The following is a 23,721-nucleotide window of genomic DNA, read 5'->3' on the forward strand; positions in this document are numbered from 1 at the left end:
CCATCCCTGTGCCAAAGGTGGGGAACTTGTTCCTGACTCTTGGCTTGTCATGAATGAGCCATCTCCCAGCGAAGGTTTGCAGCCATCTCCCAGGGAAGGGTTACTGCCAACTGAAGAACTATCTGTTTGTTTTGACAATAAAGCATCCTTTTTAATTAACTACGCTCACGGTGTTATCAAGCCAGGAACTGGACTCCTGACATGGCTATACGGACTGTGGCTGATGGGGATTGGAATCCAACAGCATCTGAATGGTCACACTCTTTCCACAATGTGTAATATGGATCGAATTCCCAGTTGATGGGCATAGATTAAAAGAACTGGGGCAAATCCTCCTTTCTACTGCTATTTGACCACTCTCCAACTCCAGAAAGGGTGTGAGTTATAAGTTGGTAAGTCCCTGCTTCAAATCTATCCCTTAGTCTCATCCATCTGTGTGTAATATGGGGGATGGCCTATCTTGCAAGGTAGCTATCAGTGTTTATGTGAAGTGCTCTGAGAACTTAATTATTATGTAAAGATTAAGTATTATTATGATAAGCATCATGAAAATATTCTCATTCTCCCAGCTACAGTCCCCCCCCATCAATCAATTTATGATCCAATAATGCAAGCATTCAGGAAAATGCCAGAACTTCTCCCCCAAACAACAAGCACCAGCCACGCCCACTCCAGTTCCTTCCACGCACCTCAGGCTCATAGCGCAACAGGATGTCATATTCCATGGGGTAGGGAATGTTGTCTATATGGAAGGATAAACCAGCTCCATCCCTCACGCGTGCAAAGCCGGGGCCAGTCCATGTAATCATGTGACCTGTATGCTCACGTTGCATGACTTCCACATCAGGCTGCGGGTGAAAACATTACATCAGCAAAGCCGCAGGGACATAGGGCGCTGCATTGCACTGAGTCAGACCATCTAGATGTGTATTGCCTATGGACAGTGGCTCTCTAGGGTTTCAGCCAGGGGTCTCTCCCAGCCCTACAAGGAGATGTTGGGGATTGAACCTGGTATCACCACCTGTGGGTTGGAATCCACTGGGAGCAGTCAAGTACAACATTCCTTGTTTTCCTAGAGTGGACATGCAAGGGAATGTTTGGTCCAGCCAGTTGAAACTTCCTGTTCCTCCTGGCCTGGAGCATCCTTCCTTGAATGTGACTAGTGGGTGTGCGTGACTTTTCCAGACCTGGTAAAAGGTCAAGGCATGCTGCGACTCTCTCTCTCTTTTCCATCTTCTTTTCGTCCTGCGAACTTCCCGGACTGCTAACTGCAGTCATTAGGTCAGGAGTCAGCAAACTATGGCCCACGGACCGGGTATGGCCCAAGGGGGTTGTTAGTCCCCGTATGGAACTGACGCTCCATCTGACACTCCTAGAGGCAGGCTAGGTGCCTTCGGGAATCTGAGGACATTCCTGACCCACCACAAAGCACCTGAATTCTACTTGCGTAAAATCACGGGCACGCACAGCTCACAGAGGATGCCTTTAACAGATTGCAATGACGAAGTGCATAGTGTCTATTCAAGTGTATCTTTTACCTTCTGGCTAAGTGCAAGGCAAAGAATTAACATAGTTGACCAAGAAGACCCAAGTGGCTGCTCCTCAGCTCAGCTTTATGGACCAACAACACCTCTACTGAGCAGCCTGGAGCTCTGGTCCAAACCACCCTTGACCGCCCTGGACTTCCTTCCCTGGTTTCCCCCAGCATCCTCTCTCTCCCACCCTATTTCGGTCACCTTCTGCTGAAGTTGCCTGGCTCTTCGGAGTGCCGCTCGCTGCTGCAAGAGTCTGATCGTGCTGTGCTGGCGTCTCAGCCTCACTTTGCGCCCGTTCTGGACCCCGTTGTAATATTCCACACAGTCCACAGGGGCCTCAGGCCGCAAGGCACCCTACAACAAAGCGAGGATTTTTTTTTATTTCCAACACCACTGGTTGCTCCTGCTAACCGTTTCCATCCTCAGCCATACAGCAACCAAGGGGCTTTGAAAGGCTCACTGAGGCTGCCAAGGCAAAGAGGGAGCCCATGGAACTAACCTATATTGTATGGTTTGGCCAATGGAGGTTGTCCCATATGGGCAACTGGGGAGTTGCCTCACCAGTCTCATTCGGTCCACACTTGCTTGGCTTTTTACTTAAAAGTGTTGTCCTTCTAGAAGTCAGCAGGGAGGAGAATGGGGACGAAACTAGAATTAGTTGGCTCTGCCTGCCATTGGCTCTGGTTCCACCTATCACTGGCCCTCCTTGCCTTCTATCCTACCAGCCCATGATTGACTAGTTGAGCCACCAGGACAGTTTTAATGAATTTTCTCCTTACCTGCAGATACCTCTGTGGTGATGTGCCTTACATGCTCATGCGCTTCCACATACAAAACATTCTGAATTTATGAATGAATTTGTGGCATGCAAGTGGGTCAGTGTATGCAAGGTTCTGATTTAGGCCAGTAAGTTGGGCTGGGAACTTTTCAGTCCCCATGAAGGTGTGTGTGCCCCAGAGACAACAAGGTCTCTTGGACAACACCCACAAGAAATGCCAGAAATGGACAAGTAACTCGCATTCACTAGCAGTTTTCCAGACACAGCCCCCCTCGCTCTATGTCCCGGGATCTCACGCTCCCCTTTCCCTTCCTCTGTCCCAGTGCACTCACTGGCAGGCCCTGATGGGTTGGTGCAAGTCCTGTGGCATGCTCTGCTTCATACATATAATAGTCCAGGGGCATGCAGAAAAACCCTGGCTGCACTTCATCACACTGACGCCCGATGAGATGGGGCCGACAGGGGCATTGCCCATCATCCATGGAACACCTGGAGAGAGAGAGACAGACAGCCAGACAGAGAATGAGAACAATGGCAGAATAGTTGAGCCCTGCCGTTGGAGTAGGTTCGGCAAAAGGGCTGCAAAAAGAGAGAGGAAGGTTGCACACTCAAGTAAACAGTCTCTTGATTCGCTTTAACCTGCAGCTGGAAAGAAAGAATCGGGAGGGCACTTAAAGAGTGTGCTCCGAATTCTTCCTTATCCATTTGACCCCATGTGTTTACCTGTCCAGTGCTTGGCCTCAGGTAATGGAGAGCTTGGTATGGTTTTGGGCCAAACCACATGGCAGTCAAAATGGGGAGGCCAGGTGGGTCTAATTAGGCCTGCGGGATGGAGTTTCCCTACCACTGTCCTAGACCCAAAAAAAGCCACCATGTGCAGCAATGCGCAAGTATAGCAAGTTCTGCTTTTTTTACAATCACAACTCTGCACTACACATTTAAAGCAGTCTTGTGCCATTTTTTTAAAAGTCAAAGCTTCCTCCATAGAATCCAGGGAACGGTAGTTTGTCAAGGGTGCTGAGAAGTTTTAAGAGACCCCCTATTTTCCTCTCGCGCAGCTACAATTCTCAGAGTAGTTTCACAATTCATCCCTCTTCCAGGGAGGCAACTCTGGGAATTGTGGCTCTCTGAGGGGAATACAGATTTGTTGTGGGGGAAGGCATGAGTGTTTAAAGTGATATGATACTGCTTTAAATGTACTGCCCAGATGGGGCCTCACAGAATCACTTACAATTAAAACAAGCTGCAGTTAAGAAGGTTAAAATATGCTTGCATGACCTTCACTGCAAAAGCAACCTTTTTACTTATTTTCCATGCTTCTGTACAGTGCTGTGAAGTGAGAGAAGAAGAAGAAGAGTTTGGATTTGATATCCCGCCTTTCACTCCCCTTCAGGAGTCTCAAAGCGGCTAACAATCTCCTTTTCCCTTCCTCCCCCACAACAAACACTCTGTGAGGTGAGTGGGGCTGAGAGACTTCAGAGAAGTGTGACTGGCCCAAGGTCACCCAGCAGCTGCATGTGGAGGAGCGGGCACGCGAACCCGGTTCACCAGATTACGTGACTACCGCTCTTAACCACTACACCACACTGGCTCCAGAGATGGCGCCAGATGTAGTACAGAGCTTGAACACTCTTCTTCTTTTTTCTTTGGCGATCACTCCTAGCCGAGTAAGATTGTCTTCCATAAACAATGAGCCCATAAGTGACTGTGGAGACCAATTCTGGATCCACACGTCCTTCCACAGTGGGGACATTCGTTTCCGGGCGGGAATTGATCACGGTGTGGGTTTGCCAAGCGTGCCTTTCTCTTAGCACGTTTCTCCCTTGTGTCCTGAGTTCGAGTGTCTTCAAAGCCCATGACACCTTTGGTAAAGGCTGTTCTCCAATTGGAGCGCTAATTCCATCCCCTGGACACCTGAGTGGCCCTGAGAATTTAGAAGTTGGCCACCCCTGCACTCTTCCCTCCCCTTGCCAGCCACGGAGCGCTGTTCCCTCCTTCCCCTCCCCTCCCCTCCCCTCCCCCAGCCCACTCCATGTCCCTTCCATTCCAACCTGTTGCTGTAGGCACCTCCAAAATCACAAGCACAGCTCCGGCAGCCAGCCATATCATTGCTCAAACCCCAGTATTCAGGCTGTGGAGGAAAAAGACCACTAGTTCAACTAAAGAAGAAGAAGAGTTTGGATTTGATATCCCGCTTTATCACTACCCTAAGGAGTCTCAAAGCGGCTCACAATCTCCTTTCCCTTCCTCCCCCACAACAGACACACTTTTAGGTGAGTGGGGCTGAGAGACTTCAGAGAAGTGTGACTGGCCCAAGGTCACCCAGCAGCTGCATGTGGAGGAGCGGGGAATCGAACCCGGTTCCCCAGATTACGAGTCCACCGCTCTTAACCACTACACCACACTGGCTCTCTAAAGCATATTCAGGCCTGGAGTATCCGCATCACGCCTTTTAATGGTTCCACAGCACCCACTCACCAAACATTGGTTGCAGTATCTCCCGGCGACAAATCGCTTGCAGTAGCAGTCGCCACTGATGTGGTCGCAGGGAAGGCTACCTGGGATAATCCCACGAGGGTCACACCTGCAGGCTGAGAACACACATAACTAGCACTTTCCATGGGTTTACATCCGGCTATGCCAGGCACAAGGCTAAGCCATCTCCTGGTCCATCTCAGCAGGGCTCCAGAATTCGAGGCAGAATTCTACCCCCCCCCCATTCCCCACCCCCGCAACTGCAAACACCCAGATTCCGCAAGCAGAATACATTAAATCAAATCAGATGTGTCTCCTGAATGCACAGGTTGTATTGTTTTGAGCCAAAAGGAACAACTTTTTGAATAATTTAGAATTTTTAATCCCATTGTCTCGGCTGCGAGATAGATGGCTAGAACTCACGAAACACTGGTTATAGGAAAGCAAGAAGTAGGGGGCTTGGGAAAGGCTGGAAACTGTACGAAGCAATGAAATGGAAGTGCCATTCAGATTCCAGACATGTTGGTGCCTGAAGCCGAACAGAAAAAAATCCAAATTGTGGTAGAAGTGTTACTACTGTTGTTCATAAGAATACTAATTTATCCATTGTCCTCTATGCAATCATTTCAAGGCAATGTGCAATAAATTATTTTTAAAACAACCAATGCATTTAAAACAAAATGATAAGAAAATGAATAAAGGTAAAAGGTAAAGGACCCCTGGATGGTTAAATCCAGTCAAAGGCGACTATGGGGTTGTGGCACTCATCTCACTTTCAGGCCGAGGGAGCTGGCGTTTGGCCACAGACAGCTTTCCAGGTCATGTGACCAGCATGACTAAACCGCTTCTGGCGCAACGGGACACAGTGACGGAAGCCAGAGCGCACAGAAACGCCATTTACCTCCCCACCACATCGGTACCTATTTATCTACTTGCACTGGCGTGCTTTCGAGCTGCTAGGTTGGCAGGAGCTGGGGCAGAGCAACGGAAGCTCATCCCATCGCACAGTTTTGAATTGCTGACCTTCTGATCAGCAAGCCCAAGAGGCTCAGTGGTTTAGACCACAGCGCCGCCCACGTCCCTTTTTAATATGAATAGACTCTCATGGCAAAACCCCATCCATCTGGCTGAAACAAAAAACATCTTCATTTATTTCTGGAAAGTGCGGAGAGTGGGCCCCTGTTATATCTTGTGAGAAATGTTCTTCTGAAGACTTCTGAGACCTTTGGAACTTGCAGGAGACAGTGGCGGAGCTTCATGCTCTGGCACTGGGGGGCGTGTCTGGCGTGTCTCAAGGGGCGTGGCACACGTCCTGGGGCATGGCACCCAGTGTGGGCAGGGGGGCAGCTGCGCACTCCTCTTCCTCCACCAGTGGCAGGAGACACCCTCCCACAGAACACACAAATATACTGGGTGTGTTTCAAGTAGTTTGGTTCTGAGCTGCATAGGGCCTTATACATTAATGGCAACACCTTGAACTTGGCCTATCCCCAGATTGCTGCCAGGGCAAATCCCGCTAGCAAGGGGTTAAATGCTGGGGGTGTTTGGCCACCACAAGCAACCTAGCTGCCGCATTTTGCACCGGCCGCTGCCTCTGGAACAAACCAGATATCAAGCCCTCCCGCCCCCACACCCTGTATCCATGCTGGCACGACTTGATTCCACACCTGCCCCCACAAAGTCTGGTGACCCCAGACGGTCACCGATACTAACGCTGGCACCCAAGAGGGTCATTGCGGCTCAGTCCGTAAAAGGCCTCTTTGCAGTTGTCGCAACGCACGCCTTTGACGTTCTCTTTGCAGCGGCACTGCCCAGCGATCATGCCCAGCATGCCATCTGTATGACTGTCACAAACGCCACCATCCAAGGAGCCCACTGGGTCGCAGTCACATGCTGTGGGACAAAAGAAATTGGATACTGTTCAGGTCCCCTTTACAACTTAACATTAAAAGGGACTCTGCCTTTATGTTCCCTTCCAATCACACAAGTTCCATTAAGGAGAAATAAGAAGAGGTAAAGGTAAAGGACCCCAGGACGGTTAAGTCCAGTCAAAGGCGACTATGGAGTTGCAGCACTCATCTCGCTTTCAGGCCGAGGGAGCCGGCGTTTGTCCACAGACAGCTTTCCGGGTCATGTGGCCAGCAGGACTAAACAGATACGTGGCTTTAAAAACTTTTGCATTTGCTTTTTTTCATTTTTTTATGCTAGCAGGTTCAGCACAGTCTGTTAGTTGTGGAGTATTTCATAATATGTGTTCCTTTTGTTACTTGTTTCATATATAGGTTTCTTCCATTGTGAAAATATTTCATCAAGAGAGAGAGGGCACCGCTGAAATTTGACAGGCAAAAGTCTGCCAATGTTCTCAATTACGTACTGTTATAAGTGGGGTTTTTTTTGGGGGGGGATTAGGCTGTATGCCTGAGCCCCGCTTCTAATTCCTGGATCCAGCACAGATTCAATTGTCGGAATAGCCAGGCCAGAGTGGTAATGGCCCACTTTGCTAATGGAACAAAAAAAGTAGCTCTGTGCCAGAGGTCAAATGGATGGGCCTTCCTCTCTCAACTGTCTACTACTTATAAAAGCAAAAGGCCAGAGTGGAGAATTGAATGATGTGACCTAGAAGTAAAGCAGCAAGCCGGAGATAGAGCCAGGCTTCTCAATCAATTTTTATTATGGCAAAACAGCCGGCACAGAGCCATGCCTGGTTTCTGCTGCGATCCAAGGCTGTGGCTAAGGGAGAAGCAAGACCGCCTTGGGACTTTAACACGGTCAACCCTTCCGTCGCAGGGCTCAGGTTGTGTATATGTGTAAATGAGCCATCTATCATAAAGACACCACAGTCTCCACTGTGCCTCATTGCAAAGGAAACACGAACCCTGGGTGAGCGCCTGGAATGCCCGGAATCCCACACCACTCAAAAATGGCATGAAACAATAAAAAATCAATACTGCTGGGGATCACAGCTGCCGTTTATCTGTATGCTGTCTCCCCACAGTAAACCCTGCTCGAGGTGATTCACATCACGATTCATCATCATCATCATAAAAAGACAGCGACTGGGACGATAGAAAGACACTCACGGATACACGCCGTGCTGGCACGGATGTCAGCCAGAGGGTTGCGGTAGTAGAAGGGCTTGCAGAGCTGGCAGTGGCGGCCCATGGTGTTGTGTTCGCACTCGTCGCAGACCCCGCCACTGGTGTTGCCCGTGGCCAGGTACACGGCCATGTCGAAGTGGCACTTGTGGGAGTGCTCGTTGCAGTTGCACTCTGTGGAGAAGCCAGGGGCAAAGTTAAAGGGCGCCGCAAACTCCTGCTTATTCCGCTCGCTCCTCCTTTCCCGTGACCTGAATTGCACCCATGTAACAGTATCGTAAACCCGTAGGCTAGGCCACCATTGCTGCTATTGCTGAGGCGCTCACCTGCCCCATGTGTTTGCTATTTGTGGCTGCTGCTGCAGGCTTCCCATAGACATCTAGTTGGCCACTGTGAGAACATGATGCTGAACTACACAGGCCATAGGACTGACCCAGCAGAACTCTTCTTAAGTTCTTCTGTAAGAGCCTGCACAACATCGTTTCTTAAAAATGTTAGGCAAGACTAAGGAACCACCAATGCCTGCATACAGAAGCCTTAGAAACAGGAGACAGAGGACAAGGAACTCTTGTTTGGTAGCCTGTCCAGGCCTACACATACACTTCTGAGAATTTCTTCCACTTGTAAATAAATGGAATTGTGACTGCTTCATTGCCCTCCCATAGTTGATTAGCTTTTCCAGCGCTACCCGGCCTCTGCTACCTATCTGCCCAAAGCCAGGGGGTGCAGCCATTCCCAAACATGCCAGGCCCCCTCCCCCAGGAAAAGATCTCCTTCCGTTGACTCCCACTGCTTCGCCACCCAATTCCCCACACCTTCTGGCACACGCAAAAACACCCTCACCTTTGCAGGCGTGTGGGTTGTGGGCCTCAGCTGGTCTCCATGGCAACTCCTGGAAGAAGTCCTTGCAGAGCTCACAGTTGAGGCCCTTGGTGTGGTGCTTGCACACGCATCGTCCGTGGATCTGGGGCAGAGGAGACTGGTGAGAGGGGCATCCAGAGCCTTGGCACAGCCCAGGGAAATGAAAGCAGAGTGCCGCTCAGCATGGAGATATCAATAAGAAGGAGCTCTTGTGCCTGGGTGCTGCTGAGTAGGCCCCATGTGACCTGGAGCCCAAGACGGCAAAGCGTGGCTGATGGCCATATAGTCAGAAGCTATGTGAACACAATCCTGTAACAGGTTCTAATAACCCTTGAAGAATACAAGCAGCTTGATTTGTTTTAAGAGCGAGGGGTGCACCCAGCCAAGTGTTGGTGTTGACCTTTAAAGCCCTAAACGGCCTCGGCCCAGTATACCTGAAGCAACGTTTCCCCCTCCCCATTGTTCTGCCTGGACACTGAGGTCCAGCGCTGAGGGCCTTCTGGCAGTTCCCTCACTGCGAGAAGCAAAGCTACAGGGAACCAGGCAGAGGGCCTTCTCGGTAGTGGCACCCGCCCTGTGGAACGCCCTCCCACCAGATGTCAAAGAGATAAAACATCTACATCTGAAGGCAGCCCTGTTCAGGGAAGTTTTTAATGTGTGACATTTTAATGTATTTTTAATCTTTGTTGGAAGCCGCCCAGAGTGGCTGGGGAAACTCGGCCAGATGGGCGGGGTAAAGGTAAAGGGACCCCTGACCGTTAGGTTCAGTTGTGACCGACTCAGGGGTTGTGGCACTCATCTCGCTTTATTGGCCGAGGGAGCTGGCGTACAGCTTCCGGGTCATGTGGCCAGCATGACTAAGCCACTGCTGGCGAACCAGAGCAGCGCACGGAAACCTTCCCACCAGAGCGGTACCTATTTATCTACTTGCACTTTGATGTGCTTTCAAACTGCTAGGTTGGCAGGAGCAGGGACCAAGCAACGGGAGCTCACCCCATCACGGGGATTCGAACCGCTGACCTTCTGATCGGCAAGTCCTGGGCTCTGTGGTTTAACCCACAGCGCTCCCGTGGAAGCCGCCCAGAGTGGCTGGGGAAACTCAGCCAGATGGGCGGGGTACAAATAATAAATTCTTATTCTCCTGTTAGGACAATGACTTCTGCCTGCACAAAGGGACTTCCTCTCCCTCTCCTCTTTCTGTGTGCCCCCCTGTGCCTCCCCGCCCCCAACGTATCTGTTCTAAGTTCCTGCCCCCCCCCGCCAGCCCTCCAGAGTATATGGGGAAGGAGTGCAGGGGGCAAGCATGGAAGAGGAAGTCTCATTGCACTGGCAGAAGTCCTTGCCTTAAGAGCATGACTTCACCGAATACAACCCTAGGTTTCTAGGTCTGATGTTTGTGGAGAACAAATAACCCCGAATAAGGTTTGAGAATTACTTTAACCATTAAAAAAAAGGTGTCTAGGTGGAATGTCCACTGGGCTGGAAATTTCCCTCTGTATATGCCTTTTCTTTCCATCCCAGAACACACCCACACCGGCTCTGCAAGCTTAAGAATGAGGTTTTCTCAAACTGCAAAATGGATTCCAACAAGAGAATCTACACTTCCAGTTGACGGAAATTGTGCTTTTGGTACAATAACGCATGTTCTCTACACACAATTGGGAGTCTGTGTGTCACATTCTCCCGAGAGATACAGTAAGCAGAACCACCAAGGTTGTAGCCTCTCTGCTACCTGCCAGGTAGTAGATGATATAGATGAATCTGTCAATTTCAGGTTTTTCTAACCTTCAATTCAGTTCTCTACATTTCCACATCCATTTGTTGTTATTGGGTTTTTTTTACAGGAAGAAGTCCTCATGAAAATTCATTTTTAGTGTGCATTTCGCCCAGTGTGCAAATTTTTGCAAGCGATTTCTCCCACTATGAAGCATGTTACAGTGGTACCTTGGGTTAAGTACTTAATTCGTTCTGGAGGTCTCTTCATAACTTGAAACTGTTCTTAACCTGAAGCTAATGGGGCCTCCTGCTGCCGCCATGCCGCCGGAGGATGATTTCTGTTCATCCTGAAGCAAAGTACTTAATCCAAGGTACTATTTCTGGGTTAGTGGAGTCTATAACCTGAAGCCTATGTAACCCGAGGTACCACTGTATTATTTTTACATGTTATTTTCATTTTTAAAGGCATACTTTCCCCTCATAACTGCATTATTATATAAATTACAGTTGGAGAACTGTATCGCAAGCTCCCCACACAGTGGGGCCCACATATTCCTAATCAAAAAGCCAAGCCCATCATGGGAGCTCCGACCACTAAGCGTACCTCCCCTTGCCCTGTCTTCCTGGCTATAGGGCTGCAACCTGAACTCCCTGCCTCAGTCTCCGCTAACGCTGATAAGGTCCTTACCATGCCTTCCACTCTGCTTGGCGCTCCAGCCAGGGGGGCACACTCTGAGGCATGCCCATAGCAGAAGCAGCTCCCACGCAGCACCATCTCGTACACGGCGTAGTAGTATTTCTGCAGCACCTGATGCCGAAAGTCGAGTAGGTTGTCGCCCAGAGTGTGCAGCTTTGTGAAGTTCACCCGCAGGTTGGTGACGCGCAACAGATCTGGTCAGGAGGGAAGGAGATGTTTTGGTGCAGAGCTTCAGCTCCTAGACTCCCTGTAGCCTCAGCCCCACACCCCACCCCAATCTCAGGCTGCTCCCCTGGATTCCACACAAATACATTTCCCCACCTGCAATAAAACATGTCTCTCCCATATTGGCCTCTACAGCCACAGCAGGCACTGTAACTCTATAACAGCTTGACTTTACTCCTGAAGGCACACTCTTCCGTTGTCAGAAGATTATCCTCCGCCAGGGCCAGGGCCTTCTCAGTGATGGCTCTGACCTGGTGGAATGCTCTGTCCCATGAGACCAGGGCCCTGCAGGGTTTAACTTCCTTCCGCAGGGCCTGTAAGACAGAGCTATTCCATCTGGCTTTCAATTTGAACTTAGCCTGATCTTTTATTCCCCTTCCTTCCCTTCCCCTCCCCTTTTATGAAGATTTCCTTCTCTGGGATCCCACAGCTAATTCTCCCCTGGTCTCCTCACTGGCCCAAATAGGACTAATTTAGCCAGCTAGCCCTGATCATCTAATGTTTAGTGGATGGATTTCCCCCCTAAATTGATTTTTTAATTCTGAATTTATTGTTATTCATGTTTTATACAGTATTTTATGCTGTTTTTTGTTGCATCAATTAAGTGTTTTAAATTTGTTGTTAGCCGCCCTGAGCCCGGTTTTCTGAATCGGGAAGGCCGGGGTATATAAATAAAAAATTATTATTATTATTGTTATTAGTCTCCCAAGACAAACGGATGCCAGTAACAACAAGAACGTGTTAGGGCTTCAGCCTTTCATCATTTTAATTGGTAGAGAGCATAGGAGTCAACTGAGGTCCCTTCACCCACCCCCAATAAAATATTTGAGGAGGTGCACCCACCCCCAGTTGATGGACATTGCTATTTAAATGGTATATGTGTGCCGCATCTTGTGATTAATTATGCAGAGTGGAGCTTACCTGTCCCCCCCCCATTTTATCCAAGTTGGCACCCCCTGGCAAGAGAGCGCTAAGGGCGCAATTGTATATACAATTGTGTGCTACTGCAAAAAGGGATTGAGAAAATAAATAAATAAAGACGGCCTTGCTTTCTAACAATGATTGGTGCCTTTCATTTGTTTTTCTGCACATAGTTCTATAAATACATACAAATAACAACGTACAGAAGTACAATAACACCATACATATCTTACATTATTCAAGGTCTCTTCCCTTCCTAAATTATTAACTGTTCTTTCTTCTCTAACACATCTCAAATACTCTTATTATTCCCTGATTCTCCAGCAATTCAATCCAATTAATCACAAACCAAACAGGGTTTTTAACTGTAATATTCTTGAAATAATTTGTTCCAACTCCTTTCCCTCCCTTTTCTCTGTATTTTATCCAATAAATCACTTTTGCATATTTAACTGAAGTCCAACATTTTGTTTCCCACTGCCTTACTTTTGGTACCCCACCCCCTTGATTCTCCCCATACTGGGCTACTAACATTTTTTGCATCATAATCAGTGAGTGAAATATACATTCTTGTTCCTTCTCCAATCCTTTCGTTTGTCAAACGGTAAATTTTCTCACACTTCAGACACTGAAATTTGTACTGACTTTTTGATAATGCAAAACTTAATTCAAATTAAGCAGATTCGTTCATTTGTAAGCAAAACTTAATTCAACTTAAGCAGATTCATTCATTTGTAAGCAAGAACATGATCAAATAAATACCACGAACCAGGTTGAAGCAATAGTACCTACCAATGCTTTATGCCAGAGACAGAACCTGTGGCCCTCAAGATGTTCTTGGACTTCAACTCCCATCATCCCTGAGCATTGGCCATGGGGGCTGGGGCTGATGGGAGTTGAAGTCCAACAACAAGCAGAGGACTACAAGTTGCCTATCCCAGATATTATTCTCTTCTTCTTTCATGATCACTTGTAGCTGAGTAAGATTGTCTTCCATAAACACGGTTTTAAAAGTGAGATCCACACATCCTTCCACTGTGGGGACATAGGTTTCCTGGCGGGAGTTGATCATGGTGAGAGTTTGCCAAATGTGCCTTCCTCTTAGTGTGTTAGATCAAGCGTCTTCAAAGCCCATGACACCTTTGGTAAAGGCTGCTCTCCAATTGGAGCGCTCGCAGGCCAGTTTTTCCCAGTTGTCAATGTTTATACTACATTTTTAAATATTTGCCTTGAGAGAGTCTTTGAACCTCTTTTGTTGACCACCAGCATCACACTTTCCATTTTTAAGTTCGGAATAAAGTAGTTGCTTTGGAAGACGATAATCAGGCATCCACACAACATGACCAGTCCAACGAAGCTGATGTTGAGGAATCATCGCTTCAACACTGGTGATTTTTGCTTCTTCCAGTACACTGGCATCAGTTCGCCTATCCTCCCAAGTGATGTGTAATTTTTTTCGGTGACACCGTTGATGGAATCTTTCGAGGAGTTGGAGATGGCGTTTGTAAGTGGTCCACGTTTCACAAGTATACAGTAAGGTTGATCATCTCTGCGCATCTAAGCTTTGCTGTTATGATGTCAGCGGAGTCCCTCCATCTGCAACCTGTCAGTCTCTTTCTGTCTCTCTTTGAGTGCTAATTGCCCTGGTCCTTTCCCATCTGGTATTCACTCCCCGAGGGCTATGGTGATTTTATGGTCCCATCTCACCTCCCAGATGCCGTATGTTTGGAAGATTTCCCTCAAACTCTGATCGTGCTTATCTCCAATAAAAGTCCCACCTCTAAGGGCCAACCCCTTTCCCTGCTACTGGTAGCAGGTGTTGCTGTGGGAGCAGAGGCGCCTACCTGATCTTTTGGTAGGTAGGTGAGATCCTGCTGCTTAACAGGAGGCGCATGGTACATAGAATTGTGGAGTGGGAAGGAATGGCAAGGGTCACCTAGTAAGAGGTGGATTTAGAAGCATGCAACTGGTGCAGTTGCACTGGGCGCTGCAACTATGATGCAGAACGGAAGACGAGGGGCGGCAAATTTTGGTGTCCCACAGGGCGTTGCTGAAATTTGAGAGCCCCAAGGTCTGCCACTGATGTAATCCAGGTACACCGCAGAGGCCAGTCCAGCATTCCAACCAGTACATTTGCACCGCAATGCACCTTCTCTTCATGGTAAAGGTAAAGGGACCCCTGACCATTAAGTCCAGTTGCGGACGACTCTGGGGTTACGGTGCTCATCTCACTTTACTGGCCCAGGGAGCTGGCGTTTGTCCGCAGACAGCTTCCGGGTCATGTCGCCAGCATGACTGAGCTGCTTCTGGCGAACCAGGGCAGCGCACGGAAACGCCGTTTACCTTCCCGCCGGAGCGGTACCTATTTATCTACTTGCACTTTGACGTGCTTTCGAACTGCTAGGTTGGCAGGAGCAGGGACCAAACAACAGGAGCTCACCCCGTCACGGGGATTCGAACCGCCGAGCTTCTGATTGGCAAGCCCTAGGCTCAGTGGTTTAGACCACAGCGCCACCCGTGTCCCTCCTCTTCATGGCAAGAATCATTAATTCACCTGCCTGGAGGTTGGGCAAGTGCTTTTCCTACCTCTATGCCATCCCCTGCTGCTCATTACATTCGTACCTTGGATTTCCTGGCTGTATGGGTCCTCAACTTTCACCGCTGGATCCAGCACTTTGAAAATCACCTACAGAGAAAGGTTAAGATGTACATGCAATTTTTACCCTAATGGAATAAATAGCAACTGGGGGTGGGGGGTTGTTTGGGAGGAAAGGGTTAAACCCTTCCTCTCCTCCCACGGCTGATATTTGCTTCAATTTAAAAATAAAAGATCCGATTATGGATCTCTGGCATTTTGGCCAGTTAGGCCCCTATGCATGTGTATCCATCTAGCAAAACTGAAAGAGACTCTTCCATTATTGCATCCATCAAAACTTATTTACACTACTGAATTTATCTTAATGCTGCCGGTGTTTTCAACCATACACAATTATTTCCCATATATTCAATAAACGTTTTCCAATATTCTTTAAAAGTATGTTCTTGTTCTCTTATTCTATATGTTAGAATATGACAGAATTGAGCATTTCCCAAATTCATCCCCAGATTAAAAACCTGAATTTGACAAAATTTTGATTAGTATCTGGCCGTGAAATGCTAAACCTCATTTTGTTTTGGTTTTTTTTGGGGGGGGGCAGCAAAGGTGGCTCTGCTCCTTAATCCTACTTTAGCAGGGTAGCACTGACCTCGCCATGGCTGGAGGGCTCAATCTCAGAGTATCGCTGGTCGCAGATCGCCTGGTTGACGTGTGTTGGGACTTGCATGGGGACGCCAGGGAAGAGCTTGGAACAGTTGAAGGCAAAGTAGCGATAAACCTTCCAGCTGTGCCCGAAATCTGACGAACGTTCAATCAACATGGCAGCTGGGCGGAATGTCTGCATGAGAAAAGGGGGGCAAAGTGGACAGTTGAGTTTCAGCGTTCCTTCTCCAACCAATCTGCCCCCCTCAACCGCAAAAAAGTAACTCTGAATAAAAACCTAAAACATTTCAGCAAAGCAAGGCAGTTGCTTGTGAACAGGAGAAACTGGGTTTTCTCATTGCAGGTTAGGAGAGTTTTCAGATGCTCTGCAGGTTCCACACAGGCAAGTGGAGGAATGACCGCATTTTAATTTGCTTGTGAGCGAATTTTTGCTTCTAGCATCTCAACTCCTCCAGCATTCATCAGGGATTCTGGGACAGGCTCGTCACGCCATCCAGAGCCAGGCTCATAGCATTTGTTTCTCTCAAAACTAGCCACCAGTGGAAGCCAAGGTTTGTTGTTGGTTTACCACCACGCTAGATATATCGCGAAACATGACTCTGCATTTAGCACACAAAATATGCAAATAGCAGCCACTGTGAAAGCGGGAGGGCACTGATAATTATCAGGATTGCCACAGGGAGCAAGAAGGAATTTAAGGAAGGGTTCTAACTCAGTGGTAGAGAATCCGTTTTACATGCACAAGGTCCCAGGTTCCATTCCTGGCATCTCTAGGTGTGGGCTGGCAGACAACCATGTTTGAAATTCTGGAAAGCTGCTGCCCATTAGTGTGCTAACAGGACTGAGCTCGATGGCCCAGCAGTCTCACTCAGTAAAAAGCAGTCACCTACCGTATTTTTTGCTCTATAAGACTCACTTTTTCCCTCCTAAAAAGTAAGGGGAAATGTATGTGCGTCTTATGGAGCGAGTGCAGGCTGCGCAGCTATCCCAGAAGCCAGAACAGCAAGAGTCATTGCTGCTTTCACTGCGCAGCAATCCCTCTTGCTGTTCTGGCTTCTGAGATTCAGAATATTTTTTTTTCTTGTTTTCCTCCTCCAAAAACTAGGTGCGTCTTGTGGTCTGGTGCATCTTATAGAGCGAAAAATACGGTATATTCCTAACCCTTTCCCGCTACTACAATCCCAAAGAATATCACTCCACTAATCTGCTATTTGCAGCAGCAGCCAACCCTTCCATTGGCACTATTTTAACGCCACACCTAGTTAGGCACAGAGACCCATCCACCTTTGGTGTCACCTGCAGAAAGTCAGAGGGTACCTACTGAAATCCATAAAGAATGCCACCGCTGTCTTAGTATTAGAGCTTATTGGGTATTTTGTCAGTAGTGCTCCTGTTAGTTCCCATAAAGGCACCCAGTATTCATTGCAGTGCTTCCGCCCTTTTAGTAGAGATCTCAGTACCTTAAACTTCATTATGAGGTGAGTAAAGTGGAACTCGGCTTCCAGGTCCAAGGAGATGCTGACCTGTTCTACACCTGTGGTGGTAGTGAGAGAGAAGGACAGAAGTTAGACTAGGAGCACCCCTCATTTAAATACGTTGTGGGAGAGGAAATTTCCCTCGATGCGAGACTTATACGGGTCCCATTTTGGCCTGCAAGGCTGTTTTCCCTGAACCACAGTGCAGTGGTTCCTTGGGTTACAGACGCTTCAGGTTACAGACTCCACTAACCCAGAAATAGTACCTCGGGTTAAGAAATTTACCTCAGGATGAGAACAGAAATTGTGCTCCGGCGGCGCAGCAGCAGTGGGAGGCCCCATTAGCTAAAGTGGTACCTCAGGTTAAGAACAGTTTCAGGTTAACATCGGACCTCCAGAACAAATTAAGTTCTTAACCTGAGGTACCACTGTACCACACCCACCTGCCCCACACCTGACATCCTATGTCAGCTGCATCACTGAGCTCCCTGTGAGGAACTGACTGCATAGTTCAGTGGTGGCCAAACTTGGCCCTCCAGCTGTTTCTGGACTACAACTTCCATCATCCCTAGCTAACAGGACCAGTGGTCAGGGATGATGGAAATTGTAGTCCCAAAACAGGATAGAAAATAACATGGCATCAGTAACTTAGTTGAAAGATACATGAGAATAAGTGATGTTTAAGAAAAAGATGAAATTTGAAGCAATATTATGTTTAAACTAAGTAGTTAAGTATTTGATAAAAATATCTAAAGTCTGAGACATAATATTTGAAAATTACAAAATAAGAACTGAAATAAGGTAATAAATTGCTGCTTAGAAGTTTATAATTGGGAACGCAGGAAAGGGAGATGTGAGGAAGTCTAAAGGTTATGGAAGTATGATTTATGGACAGTTGTTTTTGTTCTACTTTTTCTATTCTATGTTTATCCTTTTGTTTTTCTCTGTTCTTCTTTGTTTGTTATATCTTGGTGATGGTATCTTACATGTTTGGTGATTTTTTGTTTAAAACTTGCAATAAATATCTTTAAAAAAAAAAACAGCTGGAGGGCCAAGTTTGGCCACCACTTGCATAGTTGATCCCTGCAGAAAGCAGTCTTCAAGCTACTTTCCGTCAGCTGGTAAGCGGTGATCAGTGGCTCTTCGGCAGCACAGGCTCTTTGCAAACCCAGCCTGGTGCTTTGAACTCCCAATCATTCTCGACTGATGTCATTGCGATGTCAGGCGATTGACAGGTGGGCAGCCCCGCCCACCTGTCCAATTTGGCCCATGATGGGTACTGGCCTACCAGGCTGATCAAGTAAGGTACGGTAACTTATGTTCCCGCCTTCCCCTGTAGGTTTGCTGACTCCTATGCCTTGAGTGAGTGAGGCTTGGCTTAGATACACTTGATCCCAACCTTGGAAATGGTATAAAAGAGGTATTATTATTGCTTGTACTTATTCCCCCTGCTTCTCTGCTCTCATTTTTCCCCGTTCTGCTTTGGTTTCTGAGTTCTACTTCCTGAGGCTTCAAATCCTGAAAAACCTGTTTAGGAAGAGACCATAGCAGGACCAAGAAAATAAAGGATATGTGTGCCTGCAGACAAAAACAGCTCTGAGTGCCATGCTACCTTCAAGGCTCTGAAATAACATCGCCTAGGCTCATAATCTCCTGATAAAAATTGCACGTTATAATCGAGATTTATGAATGCAGCTCTGGTTTGGGAATGAGGCACGGGAGCTTAACCCTTTACACTCAAGCCTGTTTCCTGGTTAAACCCCACCCACCCACCTCAGTGTCCAGGCCAAACAATGGGGGTGGAGACGATCCTTCAAGTATACAGGGCTGAAGCCATGTAGGGCTTGAAAGCTCAACACCAAAACTTTGAATTGTGCTCGGAAATGTACTGGCCTGTAATGGTAAAGGTAAAGGATTCCTAGATGGTCAAGTCCAGTCAAAGGCAACTATGGGGTTGTGGCACTCATCTCGCTTTCAGGCCGAGGGAGTCAGGGTTGGTCTGCAGACAGCTTTCCGGGTCATGTAGCCAGCATGACTAAACTGCTTCTGGTGCAACGGAATACTGTGACGAGTGCCAGAGCACACAAAAACGCCGTTTACCTTCCCGCCACAGCGGTACCTATTTATCTACTTGAACTGGCATGCTTTTGAACTGCTAGGTTGGCAGGAGCTGGGACAGAGCAACGGGAGCTCACCCTGTCGCACAGATTCGAACCGCCGACCTTCCGATCGGCAAGCCCAAGAGGCTCAGTGGTTTAGACCACAGCGCCACCCGCGTCCCGCCTGCCTGCAGTGATTGGGGCTGGGCACATTCTGGCCTTATGAACATTACAGCATATTTGAGTATTTCCACACTAGATATTTAATGTGGACTTGCCATGCTTTCTTCACTTTTTTTCAGGGCATCCCACACAAAACCATTGTCAAATCATTGTTGTCAGGGGTTCAGGGACAGAGGCACATGTGAGGGGAGAGACGGAGAGCGATGGGGAAGAAACCCAGGACAGTGAGGAAGAGGATGACAATGACTTGAGGTCTTCCATGAGTCTCTCAAGTGAATCGGAGGATTCCCAGAAGGGGGCGCCCCTGGTCAAGCCAAGGGGGGTCACAGGGGGGACTTGCCAGGAGCAGGGAAGCAGCAGGGAAACCCCGAGTGGGAGTGGGAGATCGGGGTCGGCTTCCCAGGAGGAACGGAGTGAGAAGGGTGGAGTTCCCAGTGTAACACACGGAGCAGAGCAGGAAGGAGACAGGGGAAGGAGATTGGGGCAGGACGTCCTGCCGGAAGGGGCGGAGAGTAGTACAGGGAGTAGTGTAGCTGTCAAAAGGAAGGTCAGGGGTAGCGAACGCGCGCCAAGTTCGAATGTGGAGGCGCGCGGAAATGCAGAGAGCCCGGAGGAGGAGCCTGGCCCCAAAGCACGAAGGAGGGGGGAGCAGGCATCTGAGGGATCCGCGTCAGGGGAGAGCAGGAGGGAAGGAACCCAGGGGGGCAGAAGGACCCTGCGGAAAAGAAAGGACAGGAAGAGGTGGTCTAGCACAAGCCTCTTAAACTGGTGTAGAGGCGGGACCGATTCAGAGGGGACTTCAAATGTCTAGGCTAAGAGACGCGGGGCTGCGCGCCTCGGTTGTGCAACCTATAATGAACTGCAATAAACATCTTTGTATATAAGAAGAGCTTGGCGTTGGTCTTTTGTGAGCTGAGACCTGAGGCAGCCCCTGAGAATTGTCATCCTGTATTTTCTGTATGGTTTGTCTTTTATCATGCCACAGGAAGTCCAATTTTTCAGAACAGAAGAGTAACTCAGTCTCCACTGGTGCATTTGGTAAGGTCCAAGGAAAAGGACTCTGAATCTCTTATTATTGACACTTACCATTCTCAGACTGCCACCAGGTCTGCTCACCATCCCGACCACTCAGGTAGATGACATTCTCAATGTGGTGGCTCTCGCGCAGGGATGGGGAGCGTGAGTCACAAAGGAAGCATTTCTCAGAGTCCTGTCAAGAGAGCCATAGTGGATTGAAAATCAACAAAAGCACCATGTAAATCCTCAGAGACAATGTTTGTTTGTTTCTTGTTTCTGTTTTTTTACAAATTCTCTTTGGTCACCAGCTATATATTTTTCAGTGGTTGCATTAAACCTATTTGTCAACATTTGGAAATCTTGGTTTTTAAAGGGTTATAGGTCAGTAGGATTCTACTTTAGTTACACCCTTCTTGTTTTGTATTATTATCACTTCCGTTTGCTTCTTCCCATGGTTTTTGTTTTGGTAATCTGGTTATCGGTTGTAAACTAGCATAAGTGAGAAGGAAAATGAAATAAATAATTTTAAAAGAACTCTAAATGTCATTGGTCGGGGGGGCAGGGAATCCTCAGAGAATACCCCCTCCCTCACTGATAGAGTTATTATCACCTATAATTAGCGGAAGACACAAACCACACTTGGTGGACACACTTTTCTTTTGCCCAGCTGTTTCCAGGCACAGGTTTGTGCTTAAAAGCTCTGTATCCGAGTGATTTATTGTTTTTAGCTTTTGTTCCAAAGCTTTCCTTTGAAAACCCGCTCTTTAGCGTTCAACTGGAGCAAATGTCAATTTGGATTTTGTGCAGATTGCCATTTGCTCCAATTAAGCTTTAAAGAGCAGACTTCTGCAGGGGGAGCTCCAGAGCAAAAAAGGGGGGGCACTCAAACCCAGAGCTTTAAAGTGCAGACCATGCCTGGAAAAAGTAGAGTGGATAAGCCCACTGTCAGAAAGACTGAGGACACTCCTGCAACTGTACATTTAAAAAAAACATTCTACAATCATTTAAATAATGCCTTCCGCCAAAGAATCTCAGGGAATGTAGTTTTCTCCTCACAGAGCTTGAATGCGTTCTAAATGTATGGCGTAGGTGTGACCTGACACCCTGATGTAACCAGGATTTGAAAATAGACTAGGTTCCGTTGGTTAAACGCTGAGCTATATTGTTAGGAGCTTCTAAGTCTTCTAGAACAGAAAACCTTTTGCTCTTTGGGCCGTTGAACATCTTCTCAGGCTCTAGACAGGGCCTGTCCACGCAAGGAGAGTCACTGGACTTTCCTGGATAGGAAGGACTATGAATGGCTACTGGAACATTGCCTCAAAAGTATTTCTGCTCCCTGTAGTTAAAAAATCACAGGGTTTTCCTATTGCTGCAGCAGACCCAACACACCTTTCCTGTAACAATTCTGAAGGTACTGTACACAAACATCCCGGAAATGCAATTGTCCCTCTGGCCAGCAAGTTGACAACTCCTTTTTCACCATCAACTTCTCCCTCCCTGTTCTTTCACCCTTGGCCAACACCCATGTGGCATTACCTGCAAATGGCTGACGATGCAGTACTCCTGAGGCCCCTCCAGGCCACACGTGGATGTGGCGCTCAACCTCTGCGTCCTCCCAATGAGAAGATTCCCTGTGGCTGGGTAGCAGCTCCCCTCTGAACAGCCATGGTACAACAGGTCGGGCGATTCTGTGCCCTGAGCATCAGCTAACCGGACTGGCCAGGAAAGAAAGAAAAAGCCCGAGGCTGTTTTAGGGTCTTATGATCTGTCCACTGTCAAAAGTTCCTAAAATAGGTATCAGGGCTGCATGTAAAAGCTGCACAGAAGGCACCACAGAAATGTCATCCTATTTTCCTTATGGAAAGAAAAGCCAGTACAGTGGTAACTCGGGTTAAGTACTTAATTCATTCCGGAGGTCCGTTCTTAACCTGAAACTGTTCTTAACCTGAAGCACCACTTTAGCTAATGGGGCCTCCCGCTGCTGCCGCGCCACCAGAGCCCGATTTATGTTCTTATCCTTAAGCAAAGTTCTTAACCTGAAGCACTATTTCTGGGTTAGCGGAATCTGTAACCTGAAGCGTATGTAACCTGAAGAGTATGTAACCCGAGGTACCACTGTACATCTAACTTTTCCCATCTAAGCAAAGATCTGGAACATGGTCTATAAAGTAATTGTCTGTGATACCTGCTGTCTCCATATGAAAAGGGGGAGTGGGGCAACCAACTCTGGGAAGGACTGGTTGTCCCCCCAAATTCTCAACTCCAAACCACTCATACGCTTAGGAGAATCCAAGGCTGTTTGTAGCATGCATTATGTGAAAATTCTAATCTCCCCCACCATTTTGTCTAGAAGATAATGCCCATGGCAGAATGACATGATTGTGGATCTTGAGATTAAACAGTCGAGAGCCTCTAAGCTTTCTTCTCCGTTTTTTATTTGATATTCAAACACCTCAGATGATCTCCATGAATACATTTGGGATATTTCAGTAAAACTGAGCAGGCAACTAAGCCCTTAGATTAGGAACACTATTCAAGAGCTCGCAGCCCAAAGCAAGTTTATAATAAGATCAGGAGAACTACTGGGCATCGTATTCTTTCTTTTTCTAAAGTATTTTTTATTGAGATTGAGCCGTATAACCTAAATATCGAAAAGAAGTTCATGAGACAAACAAATGAAAACTAAACCAAACCAAACTAAGGCTGGCATGGGATGTTACTATTTTAAAAAAAGTTAAAGTTTGTTTATCATTATTAAGTAGAGAGAATAATGGGCATCCTATTATTGATCCTAGGTGCAAAAGGGGCCCTTTACCTTTACCTTTTTATACAGTGGTACCTCGGGTTACATACGCTTCAGGTTACATACGCTTCAGGTTACACACTCCGCTAACCTAGAAATAGTGCTTCAGGTTAAGAACTTTGCTTCAGGATGAGAACAGAAATCGTGCTCTGGTGGCGCGGCGGCAGCAGGAGGCCCCATTAGCTAAAGTGGTGCCTCAGATTAAGAACAGTTTCAGGTTAAGTATGGAACGAATTAAGTACTTAACCTGAGGTACCACTGTACTGCTTTAACATTTATGGCTTCCTCCTAAAAAAATCCTGGGCTCTGTATTTTAGTTGAGGGTGCTGAGGTACAGTTCCAGGGTTCTTTAGGGAAAGCAATGGATGTTAAAGTGGCATAACGGTATGGTATGTTGTGGATGCGTCCTAGCTCTCATCCCAAATATTACATTTCAGAAACAAGTTGCGAGAAAGATGTGGCACCTGTTCATACCATCCTCTTGTGAGGTGTGTGTGTGTGTGTCTGTAAACACTGTCTGTAACATTGCACCCTGAGGACCTGACCTAAATCTGTCATGGAAGCTCGCAAGTGGTCCTGCCA

General features: G+C 47.6%; 1 protein-coding gene across 3 annotated transcripts in view; it reads right to left on the reverse strand.

The window, feature by feature from the left end:
- Nucleotides 1-23,721, reverse strand: part of LOC309524565 (laminin subunit beta-1-like) — a 76,384-nt gene that overhangs the window by 32,719 nt on the left and 19,944 nt on the right. For all 3 annotated transcript variants that reach the window (XM_082209186.1, XM_082209184.1, XM_082209185.1), the window contains exons 3-16: nt 21,873-22,051; nt 20,406-20,529; nt 17,023-17,096; nt 15,549-15,737; nt 14,926-14,989; nt 11,149-11,351; nt 8,727-8,847; nt 7,869-8,057; nt 6,502-6,681; nt 4,792-4,904; nt 4,365-4,444; nt 2,646-2,802; nt 1,737-1,889; nt 690-848 (exon numbers count right to left, since the gene is read on the reverse strand). In XM_082209186.1, coding sequence (XP_082065312.1) covers nt 690-848; nt 1,737-1,889; nt 2,646-2,802; nt 4,365-4,444; nt 4,792-4,904; nt 6,502-6,681; nt 7,869-8,057; nt 8,727-8,847; nt 11,149-11,351; nt 14,926-14,989; nt 15,549-15,737; nt 17,023-17,096; nt 20,406-20,529; nt 21,873-22,051 — 1,985 coding nt within the window. The remainder of the gene's footprint in view (nt 1-689; nt 849-1,736; nt 1,890-2,645; nt 2,803-4,364; nt 4,445-4,791; nt 4,905-6,501; nt 6,682-7,868; nt 8,058-8,726; nt 8,848-11,148; nt 11,352-14,925; nt 14,990-15,548; nt 15,738-17,022; nt 17,097-20,405; nt 20,530-21,872; nt 22,052-23,721) is intronic.

This window comes from Podarcis vaucheri, assembly GCF_965113315.1.
Source record: "Podarcis vaucheri genome assembly, chromosome: 2".
Lineage (NCBI taxonomy): Eukaryota > Metazoa > Chordata > Lepidosauria > Squamata > Lacertidae > Podarcis > Podarcis vaucheri.